General features: G+C 39.9%; 1 protein-coding gene across 2 annotated transcripts in view; it reads left to right on the top strand.

Moving 5' to 3' along the window:
* The first annotated feature begins 5,167 nt into the window (after nt 1-5,167).
* Nucleotides 5,168-21,387, top strand: part of LOC103043304 (ephrin type-A receptor 7) — a 194,765-nt gene continuing 178,545 nt past the window's right edge. Inside the window, exon 1 of one of the 2 annotated variants that reach the window (XM_022676106.2) lies at nt 5,168-5,408. In XM_022676106.2, coding sequence (XP_022531827.2) covers nt 5,330-5,408 — 79 coding nt within the window. In that variant the 5' untranslated portion in view covers nt 5,168-5,329. Of the gene's footprint in view, nt 5,409-5,449; nt 5,569-21,387 lie in introns of those variants that run through there. The other variant, XM_022676117.2, reaches the window with a different exon arrangement.

Genomic DNA, 21,387 nt, shown 5'->3' with positions numbered 1-21,387 from the left:
TGATATTGGAGGTGGGAGCGCGCTCTCCTTGGTGGGGGGGTATCACAGGGGATTGCCCCCCTGCTGCTCTGCCTTTGGAAGAGCCAGATGACTTCTCGTGCTCGGAGCGTCTCGGAATGTGTCCGCACGGATCACACTATTATTTCTGATTACCAAGTCCACCGCCTTATCTGCAGGCCGCCACGCGTCTGCCTCACGCGCCGCTCCTGTTCTGCAGCCGTCTATCTCTCTTTAAAGAAGCAGAATTAATAACAGTGTCCGGATCCGGCCGGTGACAGCTACAGCCCGAGCAGGTGGGAACGAAATGGAAATGTTCTGAACGGCAGAGCCGTGACAGTGAAGGCCTAATTACAGAGCAGTGGGTAGGTGGAAGGAGTTTACACACACACACACAATTCTATTTGCTGACCTCCCACGTACAGTACACATGTATTATACACACACACACCTTTCTACAGTGTTTAAAGCCCCCACCCCCTCTATCCAGAGAATAATCAACCATTACACATTGTACACTTTTTAGAGTACTTTAACTCCTCCTATGCATATCTTTCTAGGGTAATTTGACTCCACCCACATATAGGCTACACACACACACACACACACACTTTTCCAGAGTATTTTTCCACCCACACCCACACACACACACACATATCCCTTCCCTATGTCTCTGGAGCCCGTCGCATTGTGGTGCGTATCTTGCAAAGACTTTCAGCAGGATAAATGTAAGCTTTCTAGAGTATTTTAATTTCTCCCATGCATACATTTCTACAGTTTCTTGACTCCTCCCCCTCACAGAATTTATTCCAGAGTAATTTGACTCCTCCTCCCACACATAAATCTTTAAAGAATATTTTGATCGCTTCCATTCTCACCTTTCTACAGTATTTTGTCTGCTCTCCCCCACATAATTTATTCTACCCATTACTCCGCCCATTAATACCTTTGTAGAGTATTTTAACTCCTCACATTCATACCTATCTATAGTATTTTGACTCCTCCCATTCATACATTTCTAGAGTATTTCGACTTTTCTTATTCATACCTTTCTAGAGTATTTTGACTCCTCCTATTCATAACTTTCTAGAGTATATTGACTCCTCCCATTTATACCTATCTAGAGGATTTTGACTCCTCCCATTTATACCTATCTAGCGGATTGTGACTCCTCCCATTTATACCTATCTAGAGGACACAACCCATTCCAGAGTATTTTGATTCTTCCAACAAACATCTTTACAGGGTATTCTGACCCCTCCCCCATACATCTTTCTAGAGAACTTCCACTCCTCCCATGCACACACCTTTTTACACACCTCAATTCTATAGGCCTCAAATACGCACACATGCACACACACCTTTATAGAGAATTTTCTATATTTTTAGAGTATCTCCCTCTTTTTTCCCCAACACACCCACATACCCACACACACACACACATACCCACACACACCAACACACATGATGACTTTCACCTTTGGCTTTACCTGTCACTATTCTTTTGTCTCTACTTTTCCTCTCACCCACGCACACACACTCACACCTCGTCCCTGCGTCTCTGGAGCCCGTGGTGTCGTGGTGTGTATCCCGCAGTGACCTTCAGCAGTGTCTGCTGTCGCGGCCTGCACGGGTAATTAGAACAGCGGCCCTCATTAGCCAATCACTGCCCGTCTCCTGTGGCTGTCTTCCTTTACCCAGGCAGCTTCACACTCACACACGCTGTGAACGCAATCACGCCTCCGCTGGAGAACAGGAGAGCTGGAGAGCTGGAGAGCTCTGAGCGAAGAAAAAAAATATAAACGTTACCTTTTCTCCTTATTAACCTGAGAAACCCCATGTGCTTCCACATGACCATATTAAAATTATTCACAGTGAAATTTTTGATCCATTTTTTTATAACTGCTTTCAGTTGATAAAGATTCACTTTATGGACAAAAGTATTGAGACACCTGTTCATTCATTGTTTCTTCCAAAATCAAGGGTATTGAACAGTTTAACCTGCTTTTGTTGGAGTAACTGTTTCTACTGGCCAGGGAAGACCTTCTGCTAGATTCTGGAGCGCCGCTATAAGGTACAAGGCTAAGATGCTTTATGACCCCTAGGCCCTAGGTATATAGTATATATAGTGAATGCCTGTAAAATGTATATAGTTACAGGTATATATGGTTTAGTCTCTGTCTTTCTCACTCACACACACACACAAACACACACACACACACACACACACACACACACACAGCTAACAGCATGTTTCCTCTTTCCAAGTCATTAAAGGTGGAATATGGAGCTACAATAACATTCATTTCCATACTGTAAACTCACTATTTGCTCTAAATGACAATATGTTTATTTGTATTTTGGGAGAAATGTTGTCTGTAGTTTATAGAATAAAACAACAATGTTAATTTTGCTCAAACATATACCTATAAATAGCAAAATCAGAGAAACTGATTCAGAAACTAAAGTAGCTTCCTAATTTTTTACAGACTGTATATATATGTATATATATATTTGTCATGTTTACTGTATTTAAAAATTATATTTCATGAAATTATAATCATTTTTAGGTAATCACTTCCTACAAAATTGTTGAACTTAGTTAACTTATTATGTTTTACAGTGCTCCATTAAAGCTGTCTGTTAAACTGTTCATCATATATGTATGTTTGTTTTACATATATGTATGTTATATATGTTTTGTACACAGTCCTTACACATCCTTGCCTTTTCAATCTTTAGTTCTTAAGCTCCCGTAAGGCCCCCCTCCAGGCAGGACCACCGCACTAGTGTCCATTTCCTCGGAGCTTTGCTGTAATACTTATTGCCGCATTACAATTTCATGCTAGGCTGCCCTGCACCGCTTTCTATCTGTGCCCCTTAAATACAGAAGCGGGAGCACCGGTGAAAAACACACTCACACACACACACTTATACACTCATACACACACTTACACACACTCCCTTTCCCTTGACCTTTGTGTTCTGTGCTTGATTTCCCAGCTGTTGGAGTGTAAAGGGACGAGTGGAGAAGAAGTTAAAAGAATCCGGCTGAAGGCGCTAATCAGACACAGGCCCGGGTTTAATGTGACGCAGAAGCGTGGATAACTGTAACCAATCTCCAGGGGCTGAGCTCGGCCTTTCTCACTTTCACACACACACTCATACACTACACACATACAGTGTGGATAGTAGTGGTGGTGTGCATGTGTGTGTATTTGTGTATGTGTGTGTGTGTGTGTGTGTGGGGGGGGGTATTCCCTGGTGTGCTGTAGAGGATGCGTGTTATGCTCTTAAAGAGGCTGTGGAGGCATTGGGCTGAGGAGGTGTTAATGTGAGAGAGAGAGAGACACCAAGGGACACTCAGTAAAACTCTCTTAAACACACACACGAGACGGCTAGCTCGGCCCGCTAATGTTCTGCTAATCTATGCATGTAGAAAGTGCCTGAGGTTCAGCAACAGTATGTGCTGAAAGAATGAGGTCAGCTGACTCAACCTGATTATACTGAATATAGACCAGCTTATTCCATCAATTGATTTTTTCTTCCCTGATGAGCACGGAACATATTCCAAAATAACAATATCAGGATTCATGGGGCTGGAATTGTAAAAAAATGATCATTATCACTCATTGGCTCACTGCATTGGCTGTCCAGTGTGGGTGGTAATTTATGCATTCTATGGTGTATTCCTGGTACACATATTGGTTTATAATACGATAAATAAACACGATATCCCATAAATTCTGGCATGTATATGTATAAATCTGTACATGTCTATATCTATATCTATCTATATTTGTACACACAATGAGGGTATTGTATACCCCCCTCCCCCCCAACAACCCCCCTCACCCCCCCACCCCCACGTAACAAACTCTTGTCGCTATTTTTTACCAGCTGACTTGCACTTTTACAGTCATTAAAGTCTAAAGAGGCTTCAAATAAGATCCAGCAGCAGTTTAAAAATAGGATAAAGACGTTGTGAAGCTGATTGCTCATTATGTGACATTTACACCAAAGGCTAGTTCACTTTAGGACTGGTGTGGCCTAAGCATTTGTACTTAATAGCTTTATTTTTTCTCCTACATTAATTTACTTTTGCACGTTTCCTTAATTAGTTGCGAAACCAGTACTTTTTGCCCTTTTCTTTGGGTAAATAACTTAAGTTTATACTTAAACAACTTCTACAGAAGCATTTTTAAGTTTTTTTTTTATTTTGTATCTATACTTTATAATGGCATTTTAGTGCCACTCTAAAAAGAATTTAAAAAAGTTCACCTCGAGAATAAAGTTGTAATATTATGAGATTAAAGTAACAATATTATGAGATGTAAGTCATAATATTACAAGAGAATAAAGTTGTAGAATTTTGAGGGAAATTTAGTTCTAACGGGGCAAGGAGGGAGGGAAATTAGCATTTTCTGCTCATGATCTCTTACAGGGCTGCTGTGATTTCCATCAGTTATCTACATTTCTAACTAGTTGATTATTAATGCTCTGTTATTACAGTTAGATAATACAGTGTCCAGTGCCCTGCTGATGTGGAGATTTTCCGCTGCCTTTAAATTGGTTTTGCAACCAAATACAATAATTTCCAATCATGAATAAAGAAAATAAACTTTTTACTGATAGAGGATGACTGTCTCCTTAATTTCTTTAATTTTTACTCTTACATTACTTTGACTTTTATACTTTCAGTAGTTTTGAAATCAGTATTTTACTTAAAGACTTAAAAGCCTTAGTCGATACTTCAACTTCTACAGAAGTATTTTAAAGCCTAGTATCCTCAGCATACTTCTACCTACACAGTAATGAAGAAATAGTGTGAATACATTTTACACCTTTGATCCAAACCCATTTCGTTTATCTCCTTATTAACTTGGTTATGAGTCAGAATTAACTTTAATGTGTATAAAGACTAGAGAAGCTCACATCTCGTAAAAAAAAACGATAAAAACGCGAAAAAATAATCGAAGTAAATATCATAACTATCGCACACCTGCCAGAACTGACAGCGCTGACTGGATTAGGAGGCGGGGCGGCGCCGCGCGCTGTGATTGGCGACCTTCTAATACCCTCAGCCCACAGGCCAATCTGATTGCACGCTGGTCCGGTCAATCAGCCAGAGCTCCGCCCCCCGAGATACCAAATAAGGCACGCGGCGCTGCTTCATGCCACTACTAGCCCGGACGGCTGTGCTGCTCGCGCGCCGGTGTATGAGTGTACAGGAGTGTATGGGTGTATATGATGAGTGTGTGAGTGTGTGTGAGGGAGTGTGTGAGAAGTGCTAGCGACATGACCAGAGCCCCACGAGCGAGTTCAGGCAAATATGGAGGTGTTTAAAGCGACCATTTCAGTGCTGTGGATATTAATGCTGAACCGAGTCCGGCAGAGCTGCGCTGAGGAAGGTAGGTTTGAGTGGTTTTTGAATTTTTGAATTGTAACGGATTTACCGGTCAGTCCTGCAACTGCTGCCCGGCTCCTGGAGCTCCGACCCGGCTACTGCTGTCCGCTCTACCGCCATAAAGTTATAATTCGCCTTATTTCTCTGTGTGGTCGACGATTAAGGTATTGTTTAACTAGTTTTATAGCTTTGTCCTTCAGCATTTTACCCACTGCTTTAACGTTAACGTTAACGTTACCTCTCAACCTGTCAGCGTCCTCTCTCTCGCTGGAGTTAAGCGCAGCTAATGCTGTTTTCTGTTTAATTCAGGCTGTAAGTTAACGATATTTCTCTGAAAGTGAATTAAATTGTGTTTACATTCACCCACAGCGTATCTGAAAAGGTGAGGAACACTAGGAAGTTTGTTGTTTTTAGCTAGACTTTACAGTGTAAACAGAGATTTTCTTGTGTTGTTTAACGTTAATGCTTTATTGTTTTTAAAGTAACTGGAAAACAGCACATTAATATCAACAACCGAAAAAAACAAATAAACATTAGTTAATAGGATGTAGAGTCCTAATCCTATCCCAGTATGAATCTGTGCGTTTTTTTTATTTTTGTAGTCTAAAAGTGACCACAAGACTAACGTTACAAGGCACCTAGCTAATTGTAAGGAGGTTTTGACCCAGTATGAATCTGTAAGTTAGTTTTTTGTGTGTAGTGTGCCTCTTACCTCTGAGTTTTCATAGTTTAGCAGTCAATATAAGGTTCCTATAAGGTGGTTTTGATCTGGTATGAATCTGAATTTGGTATATTTTGACTCTGATTTTCATAGTCTGTCAGTAACTAATTCAGTATGAATGTGTAGTATTCGCAGAGGAGGGTAGGTTTTTGGTTTCTTGAATTTTCCGCACTTTAAACATTTTCCAGCTGTCATGTCAATGTTGACTCAAGGTTGATGTTATTCAACATTAACACTGCTGAATTGTGTACAGTTTTTTGTGTGCAATTGGCCTCTGACATTAAAGGCTATTTTTAAGCTTTTTAATCTGCAGTTTAGGTGCACAGTGATTTTGATCCAGTATGAATCTGAATTGTATGTGGTTTCCATCTGGCGTTAGAGTGGCTTTTATCCACTGTGAACCTGAAGTTTTGTTTTCATTGTCTGACAGTAACTATAAGGTGATTCAGTAATCCAGTAAAAATTGTTTTACATAATGGCAGTGAAATATGTCGGAATCTTTGTTTTTCTCTGTATTGTTCAGTTGTAAGGCTTTTACTTTTGTTCTTTGTTCTGTTCTGTACTTGTACTCTTGAGTTATGATGGCTGTTAGTTATTGTTAAACCAATTGTTCTGGGTTTCGCCCACCTGGATGTTCAACCAGGCTTTCACCTTTTAAGTGAGCACCACTGCCAGTATAAACTCACTTCACTATTAAAGAACTCAGATTTCATTCATGTTTATCACTGTAGGAGTTCATTCAGTCCTGTTAAAATCAGACATCCTTGGTTTTGAACAGCTTATATATGTTCTTTGCTATAGCAAATAGGTTGAGGAGTAGTGATTCACTGATATGTGAGTTCTGGTCCAAAGCAATCTTATTTTATGCACATATCTGATAATATCTGATAAGTAGAGCTGATGGATGTGTCTTATGTACACATTTATAAAATGTAAAAAGTGGATTAGTGTCTCAGAAAATTTGATATTTTGTATGTTATATTAATGTTAAACAATCATTGGCAGAATGTTTAATCATTGGCAAACATCTTGTGTTAAACAGCGGAGTCTTGCCCAAGGACTCTTACTGGTGTAGTAAATGGTTCTTGCTTAGCTGGTCAATCAAAACTAAATCTGCTATATTGGGTAGTTGGTGGTGGTGTTCCTTACTTTAAAATGATTGTTATTACAGGGCAATCCTACTCCAGACAGGCTTAATTAAGTTTATTCAGCCCAAGCAAGTTGTTATTCTAGGTCAGTGCTGGCATCTGTTTTTATATTTATTATATTTATTGTGGATTTTTTTCTGTTATTGGTATAGAGTGGCGTGATTGCCTGGCCAGAAAGTTAAACTCAATTCTGCCTTTGGTAGGCCAGTGTTCCTATCTATGCTTTTCCAATCTGTCCAATTACAAGACAGTTTTGAGACAGTTTTGACAGCAGTTCAGATGTTATTTGCTTGGTTTAGAAGTAAATGTGCCAATTAAAGAACAATTTTAAAAGAAAAGTGTAGTCTGCTTGAGTAAATTGAAGTTTATTAGTATTTTAGAGATGGTTGGAAAGTCAACTACAAATAATTGATTCATGCAAATGGATTTTTTTTTGGGATATCTGCTTAAGGAGACTAAACATGACTTGTTTATTGATTCCTGCTGAAACCTGGTGAAAAAATCCTTTAGTATTGTAAAATATACTGATGGACAAATAAAATTGACCAGATTATATTGACCAAACAATCTTTATTTAATACAAATCCTAGATACATGGAGTATATATATTTTCTATATCATGTTATATTATGTACTTCTGGTGACATTTGGTGAAGGAAATCTAGTTTCTAATTTCTCTATGTATAAAATCATGCAGCCTTAATTCTGATACTTCTGTGCATTCCTACTTTAGATGGGATCAGCCCTGTTCCTTAAAGAAGAACATAGTAAAACATGATAAAGAGTAGTAACCATTGTGACAGAACTTTCTGAGATCCAGTAATTTCTACAGTTTGCCCTAGCATGCTTTAGAATAGATGATATGGGGCATATTTTGCCCTTGCAGATCAAGCACTTTTTTTACCGTTATCCAGGCTCAAACTAGCTCCACCCCTCATTGATAGAATCCGGAGAGCCCTGACATTTAAAACAAGGCATTAATAACTTAAAATGTGCACAAGAAGCTTATTAAAAAAATCACGTTTTACAATCTGTAGCATAATGTAATCTACAGGTGCCACCGTCTTTAACATTAACCTTAAGATAGAGGTGGTGGGCTTTTCAACAAAAGTCAGTTTTACACTGGAGTTCTCTTTAAACCCCCGGTAATTTCAGGCTGTTATGCTCCGATGTGTGAACAATTCAGATATGTTCTTTGCTCGGATTGTGTAAGTAGTGTGAATGCACCAGTTTGGGAACTCAGGACCCATGCAATCTGAAGTGGTGTGCTTGCCCAGCCAGAAAATCGAAGTCTGTCCTGCTTTTGGGAAGACAGCTTTGATACTCAACGTTACATCAGATAGAGATTGAGGTGCATTTGTTCTCCGGCGGGCTCAAATGATGCCTGGCTAGTGCTCTGGGCTCAGGTGAGGCTAGCTGATCGCCCAAATCAGTGCCACAGCCCAGAGCCAGAAGACAAGCCTTATAATAGTTCCCCTTTAGGCTCGCTGGCAGTGATGGAGCCCAGCTGAGCCAGGATCCACACTCCCTCATGTACCTTATGTACACACCGACACACACGCATGGATATAATCTCTTGTCGTCTCTTGTACCCAGTCAAATACACAGATCAAGCATAATATTATGACCACATCCTTGTTACTATACTCTATAATATATGTTCCACTGTGCATAAAGGACACTGCGTAGTTTTATAATAACTACAGACTGTAGTCCTGTAGTCTAGTCTATTTCTCTGCATACGTTCTTACCCTCCTTTCACCTTGTTCTTTAACATAACCTTGTAGATAAAGTAAAGTCAGATACAGAAGCTTTGAATCTGTTGAGAGAGAGCAAGGCCAATTTTGCTTTCTCAGGGCTCCGGCAGCTAATGGCAAGCTACATGAACAGGATTCGAACCGGCGATCTTCTGATCATAGTGGCAGCACCTTAGTCCCATAATTATTATTTTGGTAGTTGATTAATCAGATTATTTTTTCGATTAGTCGATTAGTCAACGATTATTTTTGCCTCATTCTCCATTTCTACAACGAAAGAAACAGTCAAACATGAGATTTAAAAGGCATTTAAATGTATGGATGTTTAAATGTGAAAAGTACTTATATATAGTGAGTAAATATGTAATCTATTGTGTTTGGGCACTTTTGGAGACACAAAATAAGTTGAATGTAACCTCTATGAAGGAGCCATTTCCCAATCTCCGATTGCGCTAATGTGCCCAGCACTTGCGGTACTGTAACAAATGAACGATTAGTCATCAACAAAATTTGTAGTCGACAAATTGTCAATTATATCAACCAATCATTGTATCTAAAACGGATACAGGACTGGAGTCTGTAATTATAAAAGTACTAAATGTCCTTAATACTCATTGGAGCTTAAAAAACATGGATAATGGGTGTATAAAAAAGGATGTGGTCATACTGTTATTATTTGTTGGTGTATATGCCTACATGTTAAACATATTCTTTAACAGTAAATACAGTTCCATGCACTGAAAAATGTGATTCATTAAATTTGCATGATAAAGAAGTGTGCATTATTTCCATATGAATAAACTCTACACATTCTAATTTGGTCAGTTCAATGCACTGGTCATTTCAGTGACTAATAAACAGGCACACACACATTCATGGTACACCCACACACTTTCTCAAGGGTCACCTCTGCCAGCTAAAGTCCTCTATTGGACTGCTGCTAGGCTTGATTGGCAACAGTGCGCTAATGAATGTTGTGACATCAATTAATTGCGGTGAAAGCGGTGTGTTCTGAGTGGCCTTACTTTGCCTGCTCCGCTGTGGTTAGCCCCCAGTTTAAGCTGAATGCGCCCCTGCTATGAAGATGACCCTTCAGTGTGCAATTACACACCAGTCCTGCTGAGAGCCTCTCCTGATTCTATCTGCATTTTGCCTTGATCCGTTTTGTGACCGGCAGAATTTCCAATTGGAGTTTAGACAAGATGTGTGGTTGTGTGTGTGTGTGTGCTATTGGGTGAGAAAGGGTGGTCCTGATTGGCGGATTACCTCACTGCTATATCTGCAGGTATTATTTATTAATCTACATATATATAAACTGCAGTGTAAATCCAAACCTAACAAAACAAAATGTATAGAAATGTAACATCAACCTTGGTTTGGACCCATTACTTCCCAGAAGTAATGTCTGTACCAGTATTATATATATATATATATGTAGTAATGGGTCCAAACCAAGGTTGATGTTACATTTCTATACATTTTGTTTTGTTAGGTTTGGATTTACACTGCAGTTTAACGAGTAGCATAAATATCTATGCTACGCTACACTCTGTCATCACCTATGTGGCATGTGACTCCCTATACTTGATGCTGATTGGGCAGTAGAATGTTGTCAGTTCCGCAAGATGCCTTGGTGTTTTCTTGTGACAAATTTACACCCCCTGCCTGACTCTGACTCCGTTCAAGTGCATCCGGTCACATAGCAGAATAAGTGTAACAGATTCCTTTTGTTTCTGTTTATAAATAAGGGATAATCTACAATTACAGTACATACAGGTATCACCAGCATGAAGTGTACATTTAAAGGCAAGTTTTTTATTGTTTTTTATTGGTTTATTTGGTTACAACACCATTTCTTTTTCTTTATATGTCATTAAATGAGTTATGATAGCCAGCGTCCACTTCCTCTAAATGGTATAAAAGTCAGGACCATCAACTAAAGTGTTTTTACAGTGCAAACAAACTGTTCAGTTGTTTTGTTCAGACCTTTAACTAACTAAAAACCTGGAAGTCTAAACCTAACAAGGTAGATACATTTTTTTATAGAAGCTAGAGATGCCTAATTTTTTTTTTGTTCTTGTCACTAAATAAAAATGTTATTTATTTATATATTATTTATTTAATTGTAATATTATTCAAATAATTTTGATTACACTGATACTCTGTAGTGGCACCTTTCAAAAGGTAAGATCCACATATTAGACAGAATGGAAAAGATGGAAATATGGACAAGAAATGGAGTCCTTAGACACTTTGACAAAATTTGAGCCATACTATGACTACTAGACGACTGTCTAGTAGTGTAAGAACAGAACAGAATCTCCAGAACGTCAGGCAGGTGTTGTGGGGTGTCCCTGGTAAGCAGTCAGGGCTCCAGACTAACATGGTTCCACCATCCCGGGGCAGTAAAAATAGTACATGGGGTGACATTAAAGCTCTTTTTGTGTTAAAACTGGTTGAGTCGTTTATAAGAAGAATGCTTGCTTACTAAAAAAAAGTTAGTTTGGAGCATTGTGCAGTTTTCAGTACTTACGAAAAGTGTTTCAGGCAAGGAAAACTCTTAAACTGGTGTCTCCACTGGTGTCAGTGGTGTCCACGTTTTCCATTGATGTGGTTCATGCAGGCCAGATACCACAGAACACCTTCAGCAGTATTTTGGACATTAGGCTGGTGGTTTTAACCTTATGGCTGATAAGTTGCACCTCCCCATTGACTTTTATTATGAGTGAGTTTCACGTTAACAGCTTCTCTCTTCTCCAAGTACAGGGACGTGGTAATGGATGGGTTCGCTACAGTTGCGGCGCTGATTGGGCGCAAGATTAGGTTTGGGAAAAGCCGGAGTATACCTTTATTAGCCCCCCCCACACCCGTTCTGCCCCCTGGAGCGTGGGTGTCTTCCCTCATGCAGTCAATCTGGAGGCTGGGGGCACTCTCTCATTCTCCGCTCCTCAGCGCTAACACACCTTGGCATCTCATCTGGAGCTCGTTTACTCCTTCACCGCTCGTGGCTAACGCGGGCTGCTGCGCTGGTGCTTTTAGCCACGTGCCCGTGCAGCCTTGCATGCTCGCAGTGCGCTAACTGTGTGTGTGTGTGTGTGTGTGTGTGTGTGTTTGTGTGTGTGTGTGTGTGTGTGTGTGTGTGTGTGTGTACGCTTTGTCAAGGCACAGGTCAGGGCTGATGTTCAGAGAGCCTTTTAGATTTTGATTATATACTGCCCAAGAATTATTGCCTTTTAATACCATTTTGTGCCACCTTTATAACTATAATACACTACAGTAATAATGCAATTATTCATTCATTTTGAGTTAATTCTGAATGCATCCTTTGTGAGCACCCCCATTGTTTGGCACTTAATATTCTGTATTGTCCACATAACTATGGAGACAGTGACAGGCCTAGCTCAGGGCTATTGTCATATAGAGCATTTTTTAAAGAGCTGGGAGTAGGAAAAACTTTTTAATTGTTCACAAATATTTGCATTGACTTTTTATAGTTATGGTTTGTTTGCAAAACTGATTCAGAAATGTTTTTCTTATTGAACCAAAAGTGGTTTTTCTATGGCATTGCTCAAATAACTCTTTGTAGAACCCTTTGTTTTGTCTTGTTACCTTTATACACTGTAAATGATCTTTTTGATAATTATTTATCAAACCAAAAGTGCTTCCACTGTAGCATTGCTGCAAAATTGTAGCACAGCATGGTCTTTTTTCTGTGCACAGTTTGGTAATTTCCCTTCCACACCAACTTAACCTGCAATTATCTGAGTTTGCCTAAACAGGGGAAATTACCAAACTGTGCAGAAATCCTTCGTTCCAGGACTGGAGTTCACCACCTCCGGTCTAATTGAAGCGGCGGTTTAACCGCCCTTCCTCGGACACAGAGGAAAGTGATTAGCAGCGCAGCCTTTTGCTGTGATTGGGGCGAGAGATTTTCAGCTCATTTTAATGAGATGGGCAAGACGGTGGCCCTTGTTTTTGGCACAGCGAAAGCGTGCCATCATGGCTCGGAGGGAGACGGGCACACCGGGCATAGAAGGTCAGAGTGGAGTGTGAAGTTGGCAGACTAGTCGGAGTGATCCCCCTCCAGGATCTTGATAGGGGTTGGCAGTGTGTGTGAGTGTGTTTGAGTGTGTGTGTGTGTATGCAGAAAAGAGAAATAGCGAGTGAATTCAGTATTACAGCACTTGTAGAATATAGAAAAGTATTAAATGATATTCATGATAAGCTGTGTTCCATTTACCTCTGATCTCTGTGCTGGGAATTACATCATACCAAAGTTGACTGTGTTCCAGTTACACATTCAGAAATCAGCTATCATTTTATCATTGTTAGCATTGTCTCAGTTTAGTATTGTTTGAGATTTCAGATGATAATAGTGAGTAATACAGTATTTTGTGCATTCCAACACCCTGGATATAAGTCCACTGTGTGTAAAACTGATTTAATGAGGCACAAATACATAATGATGATAAACTGTATAATACTACTGCTTTTACTACTCTTAATGTGCAGACAGCCAATCATTTTTGGAGCTCTAAGTTGGTGGAGCTCTCCAGTTTAATGCATCATTAGTATCTAGTTGGCAGTTTAGACTGTGTGCCTCTCCACTCTTCCTCCAGACTCTGATCCCTTGATTTCTGACTGATGGTCAGTGATGGTTTGGAGAGCCATGTCATCTGCTGGTGTTACGATGCACAAGTATATGTTAATTAGATGACAGTAATTAACATTTGCTGTAGTAAACATATGTTCTATGCTTTAAAAGTATGCTGAAGGAAAAGGTTCGGACTGTAGGTTTATTTGCATTTGGCTGTATTTTATTTATTTAGCAGTAACATATACACTGTTTCAGAGCTTCAAATAATTCTTAACAAGAGCTTTTGATGACCAGCATTCTACAAGCTGATTGCTGCTCAGTTATCTTTTGTAAAATTCTACAAGAGTATTGTACTGTAGCGTAGTAGAGTAGTGTAGTCATATTTAAAATTCTGGACTGAAGTTTGAACCAAGATTTATGTGTGTTACATTGTATATATTTAGTGCTTTTAGGTTTGGGTTTACACTGCAGGTGACTGAGTGCACCCACTCTGTTAAGTTTCCTTTTATTTATGTCCATAAATAAGGATGAGTCTACAGTTACAGTAGATAGAGTAGTCACAAGCATAAGCGTCATGCATAAGCATGCTGCGTCATGCATGTGCATCTAAAGAGAATAGTATTTCGGCACAACACCGGTTCTTTAGTAGCTGTATTGTTTAAAGGCTGCTAATAGCCCATCTCACCTTCATGAAAGTGGTCCGAAAGTCTGAACAATCTATACAAGTGTTTTCATACGACAAACAAACTAGACCATTTAGGTCAGTTCTGTTGATCCAGACCAAGACCACGCCTTTAGTCTGACCAAATTTTGATTCTTTTGTCCGTAGTTTGTGGCACCTTACGCATCTAAAAGTCTCGAAGTCCGAATCAAACAAGGGAGGAATGAAAGCTCTTATGTAACAATGAAATTCACTTAGATTTGACTAAAATTACAGAGAAATGCCAGAGTAATTGTTGCTAAAGACATCAGTCAGTTCTTCTAAAAACTGTGGATATATAGAATTATACAGTATTTTACAGCCATACGTACAGTAAATACAAAGAGACAGATATAAGAAGAATGAAATGCAGGGTTGAAGGCACCAGTGCCCCCGCTGTCACAGCTGAGTCTTCTTTCTTATAAAGATGCCCTGAGAAAACTTGTGATGACAGGAAGCACTGCTGTTCCTTCCCCTCCCTCTGAACCCGACTGCAAATCTACCCACATGTACTCACATGTTTACGAAAATTGGAGGGGGTCGATGCTGTTTTGTTGCCCCCTGCTCAGTGCAGGGTCGCTGGGATACACCGCTGTTCTTCTCGAACAGCGCACGGTTCTGCTGCATCGACAGAACGGGAGCCTTGGGAAGCAGGAGGAGGAATGTCTTTGTCTGCGATGCTCTTGAAAAAGAGGACAGGCGCTTCCTCAGCAGCAGAATAAGAATAAGAATCTACATGATGCTCACTAGGTGAGACCAATTTGACTGGTTGTATTGTATCATTCAAGAGCAAAGGCAACAACAGCAAGAAAAATACAGAAATGTCTGGAGCAGACGTGGCATAAATGTAGCCAAAGCACTAGAATCAAAGATATTATGGTACCAAAGATATTATGTTCTGTTATCTTCTGAAAGAGCTCCTCACTGCTGCAGATAATGGGAACAATGTTCATTAATGGTGACTAGTGGAGCTACAGTGTGCAATGCTGGGAAAAAAGCGGTAAAAAATAAAGGATTATAAATGGAAACCACTACCTAAACTTTTTTTTTGTGTTTTAAAGGTTCACTAGACTAATTACATAACAAAAACGAGAAAAATTAGTTTAATCTGTCCAAAGCTCATGTTTCCAGAAGTCCTGGTCCTTGTGTAGCTGTGCTCTGGCAAACTTTGTTCTTGCTCCGCTACTGTTTCTTAGCTTCTTTTAACAGTGAAATTCAGATAATGGTCTTTAGTGGTCTACAGTATTACAGTTTTAGTGTTTCTAAAGTGGAAGATCATTCCAGGAAAGATGACGCATGCCATTTTTCTAAACGAGCGCTCCTGTAACTGCACACCTCACTCAGATATTCTGAAGAGTCTGTGAGGTCCATTTACAGTAAAGCTCGCTGATGTGTTTCTTTTCTTGAAGATGTTCTGAGGAGTCTTCACTTTGCGTCTGTGTTACGTCAATATTAATGCAGCTGAGCCGGAGTGGGGCAGACAGGCGTGCTTTCTGTGAGCTGGGGCAGATTCTACATGCGGCTCAGCGCTTACGTAAGACTCCAGCAGCAGTCAGGGCTGCCCGTTACAGATTTCATTAATATGAGAGTGGAATAGAAGATGTGGCTGAATGAGAAATGGATTTTCATGAGATACAGATGGCTGCAGCCAGTGAAACCATTAACCTGAAGTCAGAAAGCTGAACTCTGAAGGTTTTTCCTGATAAAATGTTTTTGTTTGTTTTGTTTGCTTGCTTGTCTTTGGGTTTAAATGATGTCTCTCAGTTGAGTCGGGTTTTCTGGAGTTAAAGAGCCACTAAACCCTGAAGCATATTCTTTCATTCATAGCTGAAATGTGTTCCTTTTGACATATCAGTCTTCCTTGCAATTTTTATAAACATTTTCTAACATTTCCTAACCCTTATTTCCGCCTTTGCATGCTATAGGCGAGGAATGATGTGTCCGTGTACTTTGGTACTCAGACACATTACAATATGCAGAACAGACAATCTATAATACCACTCCACCCTGCTGGCATCCAACCATCTGCGTCTCACCTCTATCGGAGGCACAATGTTGCTGCTGCATCTCAGCCAATCAGCTCACCCTCCTCATGCCCCATCCTTAAACCCATACATCACCCAAATACATGCCCCTCCCAACCTTTGAGCTGAGCGTGGAGTCAGCAAAAATCAGGGCGTTTAGTGTCCCTTTAAGACAAATCAAATTTTTATGTATATAAATTTATTGAAACATGATGTTGCAAAACGACTTTACAAGAATGAAGAGAAAGAAAAAAAATAAGGACAGTGGTAAAAAACTGGAGGAAAAAAAACTTGAGAGCATCCAAAACTGATGGCACACACGACTGTCACATAATTAAACTAAACATGAAACTCTGATTATTGATTTCTTCAAACAAATAATTAATAAATCATTATAAAACATTTTAAACTGAGCTCTGTATTAGAGTCTTTAATTCTTTCAAATCACTCTGAATGTTTGCTGCATTTCTTGGCTGAAGATGAAGAGTGCTTCAGTTGGAAATGGCCTTCAGTGGTGTAGAACAGTAACAGCTTCACTGTTTAAGGTGGAATGAATAGCTAGAATTAGAAGCCAAAAATTTTGTTTTGTCTACAAAAAGTTGTCTCACTTGCCAATTAAATTGTTTTTTTTTTTAAGTTAAGTTTAGTTTTTGCAGATAAATAGGAACAGCGAAGAGAAGGATACTCATACCCACAGTGCTGTTCACCTGTAAACACTGGCTTTAATGTATTCAGTGGTAAATTATGCTGGGGTGTTTTGTAACTTTTGATAAATGTCATCCAATCAGCTTGAATCAGCTTCATCTTAAGATTATAATAATAGTTAATAATAGATTGCAGTGTCCGATGTGGAACGTGGAGTCATGCTATTGCAAGTGTCTGAGTTTTTGAAAAGGGCAGGCTAGCATGCTCTTGCTCTCTCACACCATAGCATCTTAAATTTGAGCTGAAGTTCTGTCTGGATGCATTCTGCAGTGATCTACAGCCGATGACCCACAGGCTTAAGTGTAACTTAGCTAATATCACAGGATAGAAAAGAGCATAGCAGGACTGAAGAGAACAATTTGTACAGGATGATTCGTCCACATGCCGGTGTGTGAATGTTTGAACATTCATATCAGCTCTGTTTTGCTCAGAAATCTGAAACTGTGTGTTTTTTTAATATCTGACAGGTTTTGCTGCAACACACACACACAACACACACAGCACATATTGTGTTGTTCAGGAGTTAAACCCCCCACTCCACCACCAATCTCCCTCTGCAACTTTAATTTCCGAGCTCCACACTCCCCACGGCCATTCACAGTGGCAAGCTCACGGCCTGTCTGATAAAGCGTTTCCAATCTGGGTAAAAGCATGGAGGTCATATCGTATTCATGACATTGTACCGACGGGGAAGTATAATGCAGCGTTGTGTTGTGTGGTGCGTGTGTGTGTTTGTGTATATATGTATATGTGTATGTGTTTGTGTATATATATGTGTGTGTTTTGTGTGTGCGTAGGTGGTTTTAGCTGCTCTGCACAGATTTGGCAGCCAGGAATGAGTCGCTTAAGAACCATTCACCAGCACCGGCGTTGCGTTAGAGAAGCGATGCATATTTGAGTCTGCTGCCGATTCCTCGCTCGCTCTGACTAACGACAAGCAAACCAATTTTGACACACATGCATATTTCCAGTACTGTCTGTGTAATAGAATTTCAGAATGTCAGAAAATTTGGTTAGAGCCGTAGTCTGAGCCGGAATCAAATTTCCAGTCAGTCATTTTGCAAATACACCAGACAGGAGGCTTCAGGCTGGATTCGTAAAAGTCTTAATAAAGTCTTACATTTTTTCTTTAAGATTTTACTTTTTGTGGGGTCTGGTTTGTCCAGCTGCCCCTATGATCTGAGGATCGCTGGTTCTAATCCTGAAGCACACTGCTTGTCATCAGCGGCCAGAGTCTGAGAGAGCACAATTGACCATGCATACTCTGGGTGGGTAGATGGTGCTCTTTTCCCACATAACTCCCAATGTAATGCTGGTCTGTACAGGCATTAGTTAGATGATGTATCTGAGATGAGTGGCTGCACTAACTAGAGAGAGCATTAACTACCCAGTAATGCTGCTTTAGTGGCTGTTGGAAAAAGAGGCGGAGTCTGACTTCACATGTATCGGAGGAGGCATGCACTAGTCTTCACCCTCAGTGTTGGGAGCATTACTTGGTGATTGGAAGGGTCTTACCCAGTGCATAGGGTAATTGGCCTTCTAAATTAGGAAAATAAGAATTAAGTTATGTAAACAAATGATGTTTATTATCATATACTTCACTACAGTGAAAGGACTTAAAGGCCCAACAGTAGCAGTTCAGTGGACCCACAACCCTTAATATAGTCAATAACCCAACTCTTCTAAGCCAACATTTTTATGGCCTGACGGGCACTGTGATTTTTAGATGTTTTAACAGGATTTTAACTTGTTGTTTTTATTTATTTTATTTTTGTTTGTTTGTTTGTATGGTTGGTTGGTTGGTTGGTATGCCAGTGTTGAGCCTCTCTAACAAGATAACATCTCAGAGCTTATTCCTAAACTTTTAAAAGCAACTGTCTGTATTTTTTTTCTAGTCTATAGTTTTGTTATTTCATTTGGTGTGTCTATGAAATACGGTAAAATGTTGAGAGCATTTACAAATTACATCCAACAAACCTACAAGACCATGTTGAGGATGAATATATTAGATGTTGCTGGGAGGGTCACACCAAGACACCGATGCCATTAATGAAAACATTTTATCCTGTATCCTTTTCTAACTTAGGAATAATTTGGCTTTCAGTTTAATAAAAATCTTAAACGAATTGCATTTGTGAACAAAAACCTCCTTAAAAATGTGGTGTTTATCTAAAAAAATCACATGAACCCAAAGCCACATCTGTGTTTGAGTTCTCTGAGTGGACACTGGCACAGTGGTGCTGGCACACTGGCAAGGGCACATTCTTTTATATATTTTTCAAAACCCAGATGCACGTTTGGAAGCAGCAGAACCACATGGTATCTTCACCAAGCAGGAAGCAGTTAGCCTTGTGCCACCTAAAGTAATTCAATATTTATGACGAGGAATTGCTTTGCTTTTATAAAGCGTGTGCGGGGCTGATTCTGGAATGTGCAGCTCTTATTTGGCGTAGTTTTCTTACTAAAGCTGAAGATGAAAGGTTGGAACAACGTCAATAAATAAAAGAGCCTGTGGAATCATTCCGGGCCAAAGATGCACGACACATCCAGAGGCATGCTGTACCCTTTAACCGCCTACTCGCTTTCAGAGACTCAAACAGTTTGCCTCAATTTTGCCACAAAAACTAAAATCTACATTTTTTCAGCATTTGTATTCTGGCTGCCCCTCCTTAAGCAGGAGGGTTCAGAAGCTCAGACAAGCTGACCAGACTGGCTGATCCTAGAGATTGCCAAAACCGTACTTTTGTTTTCTTAAACCAACATGTTTGTTAAAAAGAGTCCATCAGGCTCCAGTTATCAGTTTGAGTTTGGACACTAGTGTCAGAGTCTGTTTATACTAGAAGAGTACAAATCGATCAAATACATATTTGTATTAGCCAATTTTACGTCACAATATGTGATTTGGACAAAATGTCTCAGATTAACTGATCTTGAGAGAGCGCCTCAGTCACAGGAAACAGTTCCTAGATGGAACCACAGACCTGGTGCATGACACTCATTAAAGCCAGTGTTGAAGTCTGTCGTCAAGCTCTGTAGCTGTATCTACAGGGGGTTAAACCAGGAAATGCACTATCCTGTGATTCAGCAGACTTGTGCAGAGCTGCTTTAATTCTTTACTACCAAATATGATTTGATTGGTCCTCAGGATTGTCTAATTAGATAAATATGGCTGTGTATTTACAGTGACTGTGATACATAGTCAGTTATAGCAAATTTCCCCATCTCTCTTTAATACCAACAAAAATATCATCATTATTCTATGTAAACTGACACTAAATGTGTTTATATGCACACTTATAATCTGATTAATGTTGTTAGTAGTGATCTGAACAGCACACTCCCATTTCTTCTATCAGAATCAGGATAAATAATCTGAAAATTTTAGCCAATAGTATTTCCTGTTGCATATATACTCTTATCCAGATTAATCAGTGATTTTGCAGTCTGTGCATTTGTGAAACCAAAACCCTTGTAGCGAGCTTGACGCTGAAACTGGAGATTTAAAAAAATCTTAATCTTTAATCTTATTGGCTGGTTAACCGTACAGTACAGTTCTGTACAGTACATATGGTTTTTCTTAATAGTTAGTAATTAATAGTGTAAAAATTACTAAAAAAATGTTCCCCAATGTACTTTTGTGTAACTTTGTGATCGAATTGATTAATGAATTATTTCTTTTACTAATTACAGTGAAATTTGGCAGAATTATTTACATACTACAGATGTGAAAGATGGTAGTATTGAAAAAAAAAAACAGGGTTAAGTCCTTAAAACAATCCAGTTTTCTTGCTAAAAAGCCACTTCCCCTGACTGACACCATGAAAACCTTTTTTTTTTTAATCTTTAAGTCATTCAGGGTGAAGAGCGCTTCTCAGCTTGTATCATATCAGTGTGCCGACACCTCGATGCCAGCAGCCACTCTGTGGCACTCTGGTGCCCGTGAAGAAACACTCGGCGTCATGTAAAACCCCATTAATCTTTTGGAGAGGCATTTGACCTTTCAAACTCATTAAGGCCGTGAACCTCACACATGCCGGATATTGAGCCTCGCTGACACCCGCCCAGCCCAGCGCCACCCCCACCCCCTTATCACCGTGACAACGGGAGTGATGTTCCTCTCTCCGTTCTTCATTGGGCGGGCATGACCAGTGACCTGGAAAATTGCCCGACCTTTTAAAGTGTGGTTTCCTGCCGATGAATAAATACATAAATTGCAGGCTCCCGCTCAATCGCTTCGCCCCCCGCTAAAGATCTGCCGGGGGTCTGGAGGAGGCTGCCTCCTGTCTCCGATCCTTTAGCATGCAAAAGCTGCTGCTGTTAGGAGGCAGTGA

The sequence above is a fragment of the Astyanax mexicanus genome, chromosome 19 (assembly GCF_023375975.1).
Source record: "Astyanax mexicanus isolate ESR-SI-001 chromosome 19, AstMex3_surface, whole genome shotgun sequence".
Lineage (NCBI taxonomy): Eukaryota > Metazoa > Chordata > Actinopteri > Characiformes > Acestrorhamphidae > Astyanax > Astyanax mexicanus.
This window is presented reverse-complemented; position numbering and strand designations above follow the sequence as displayed.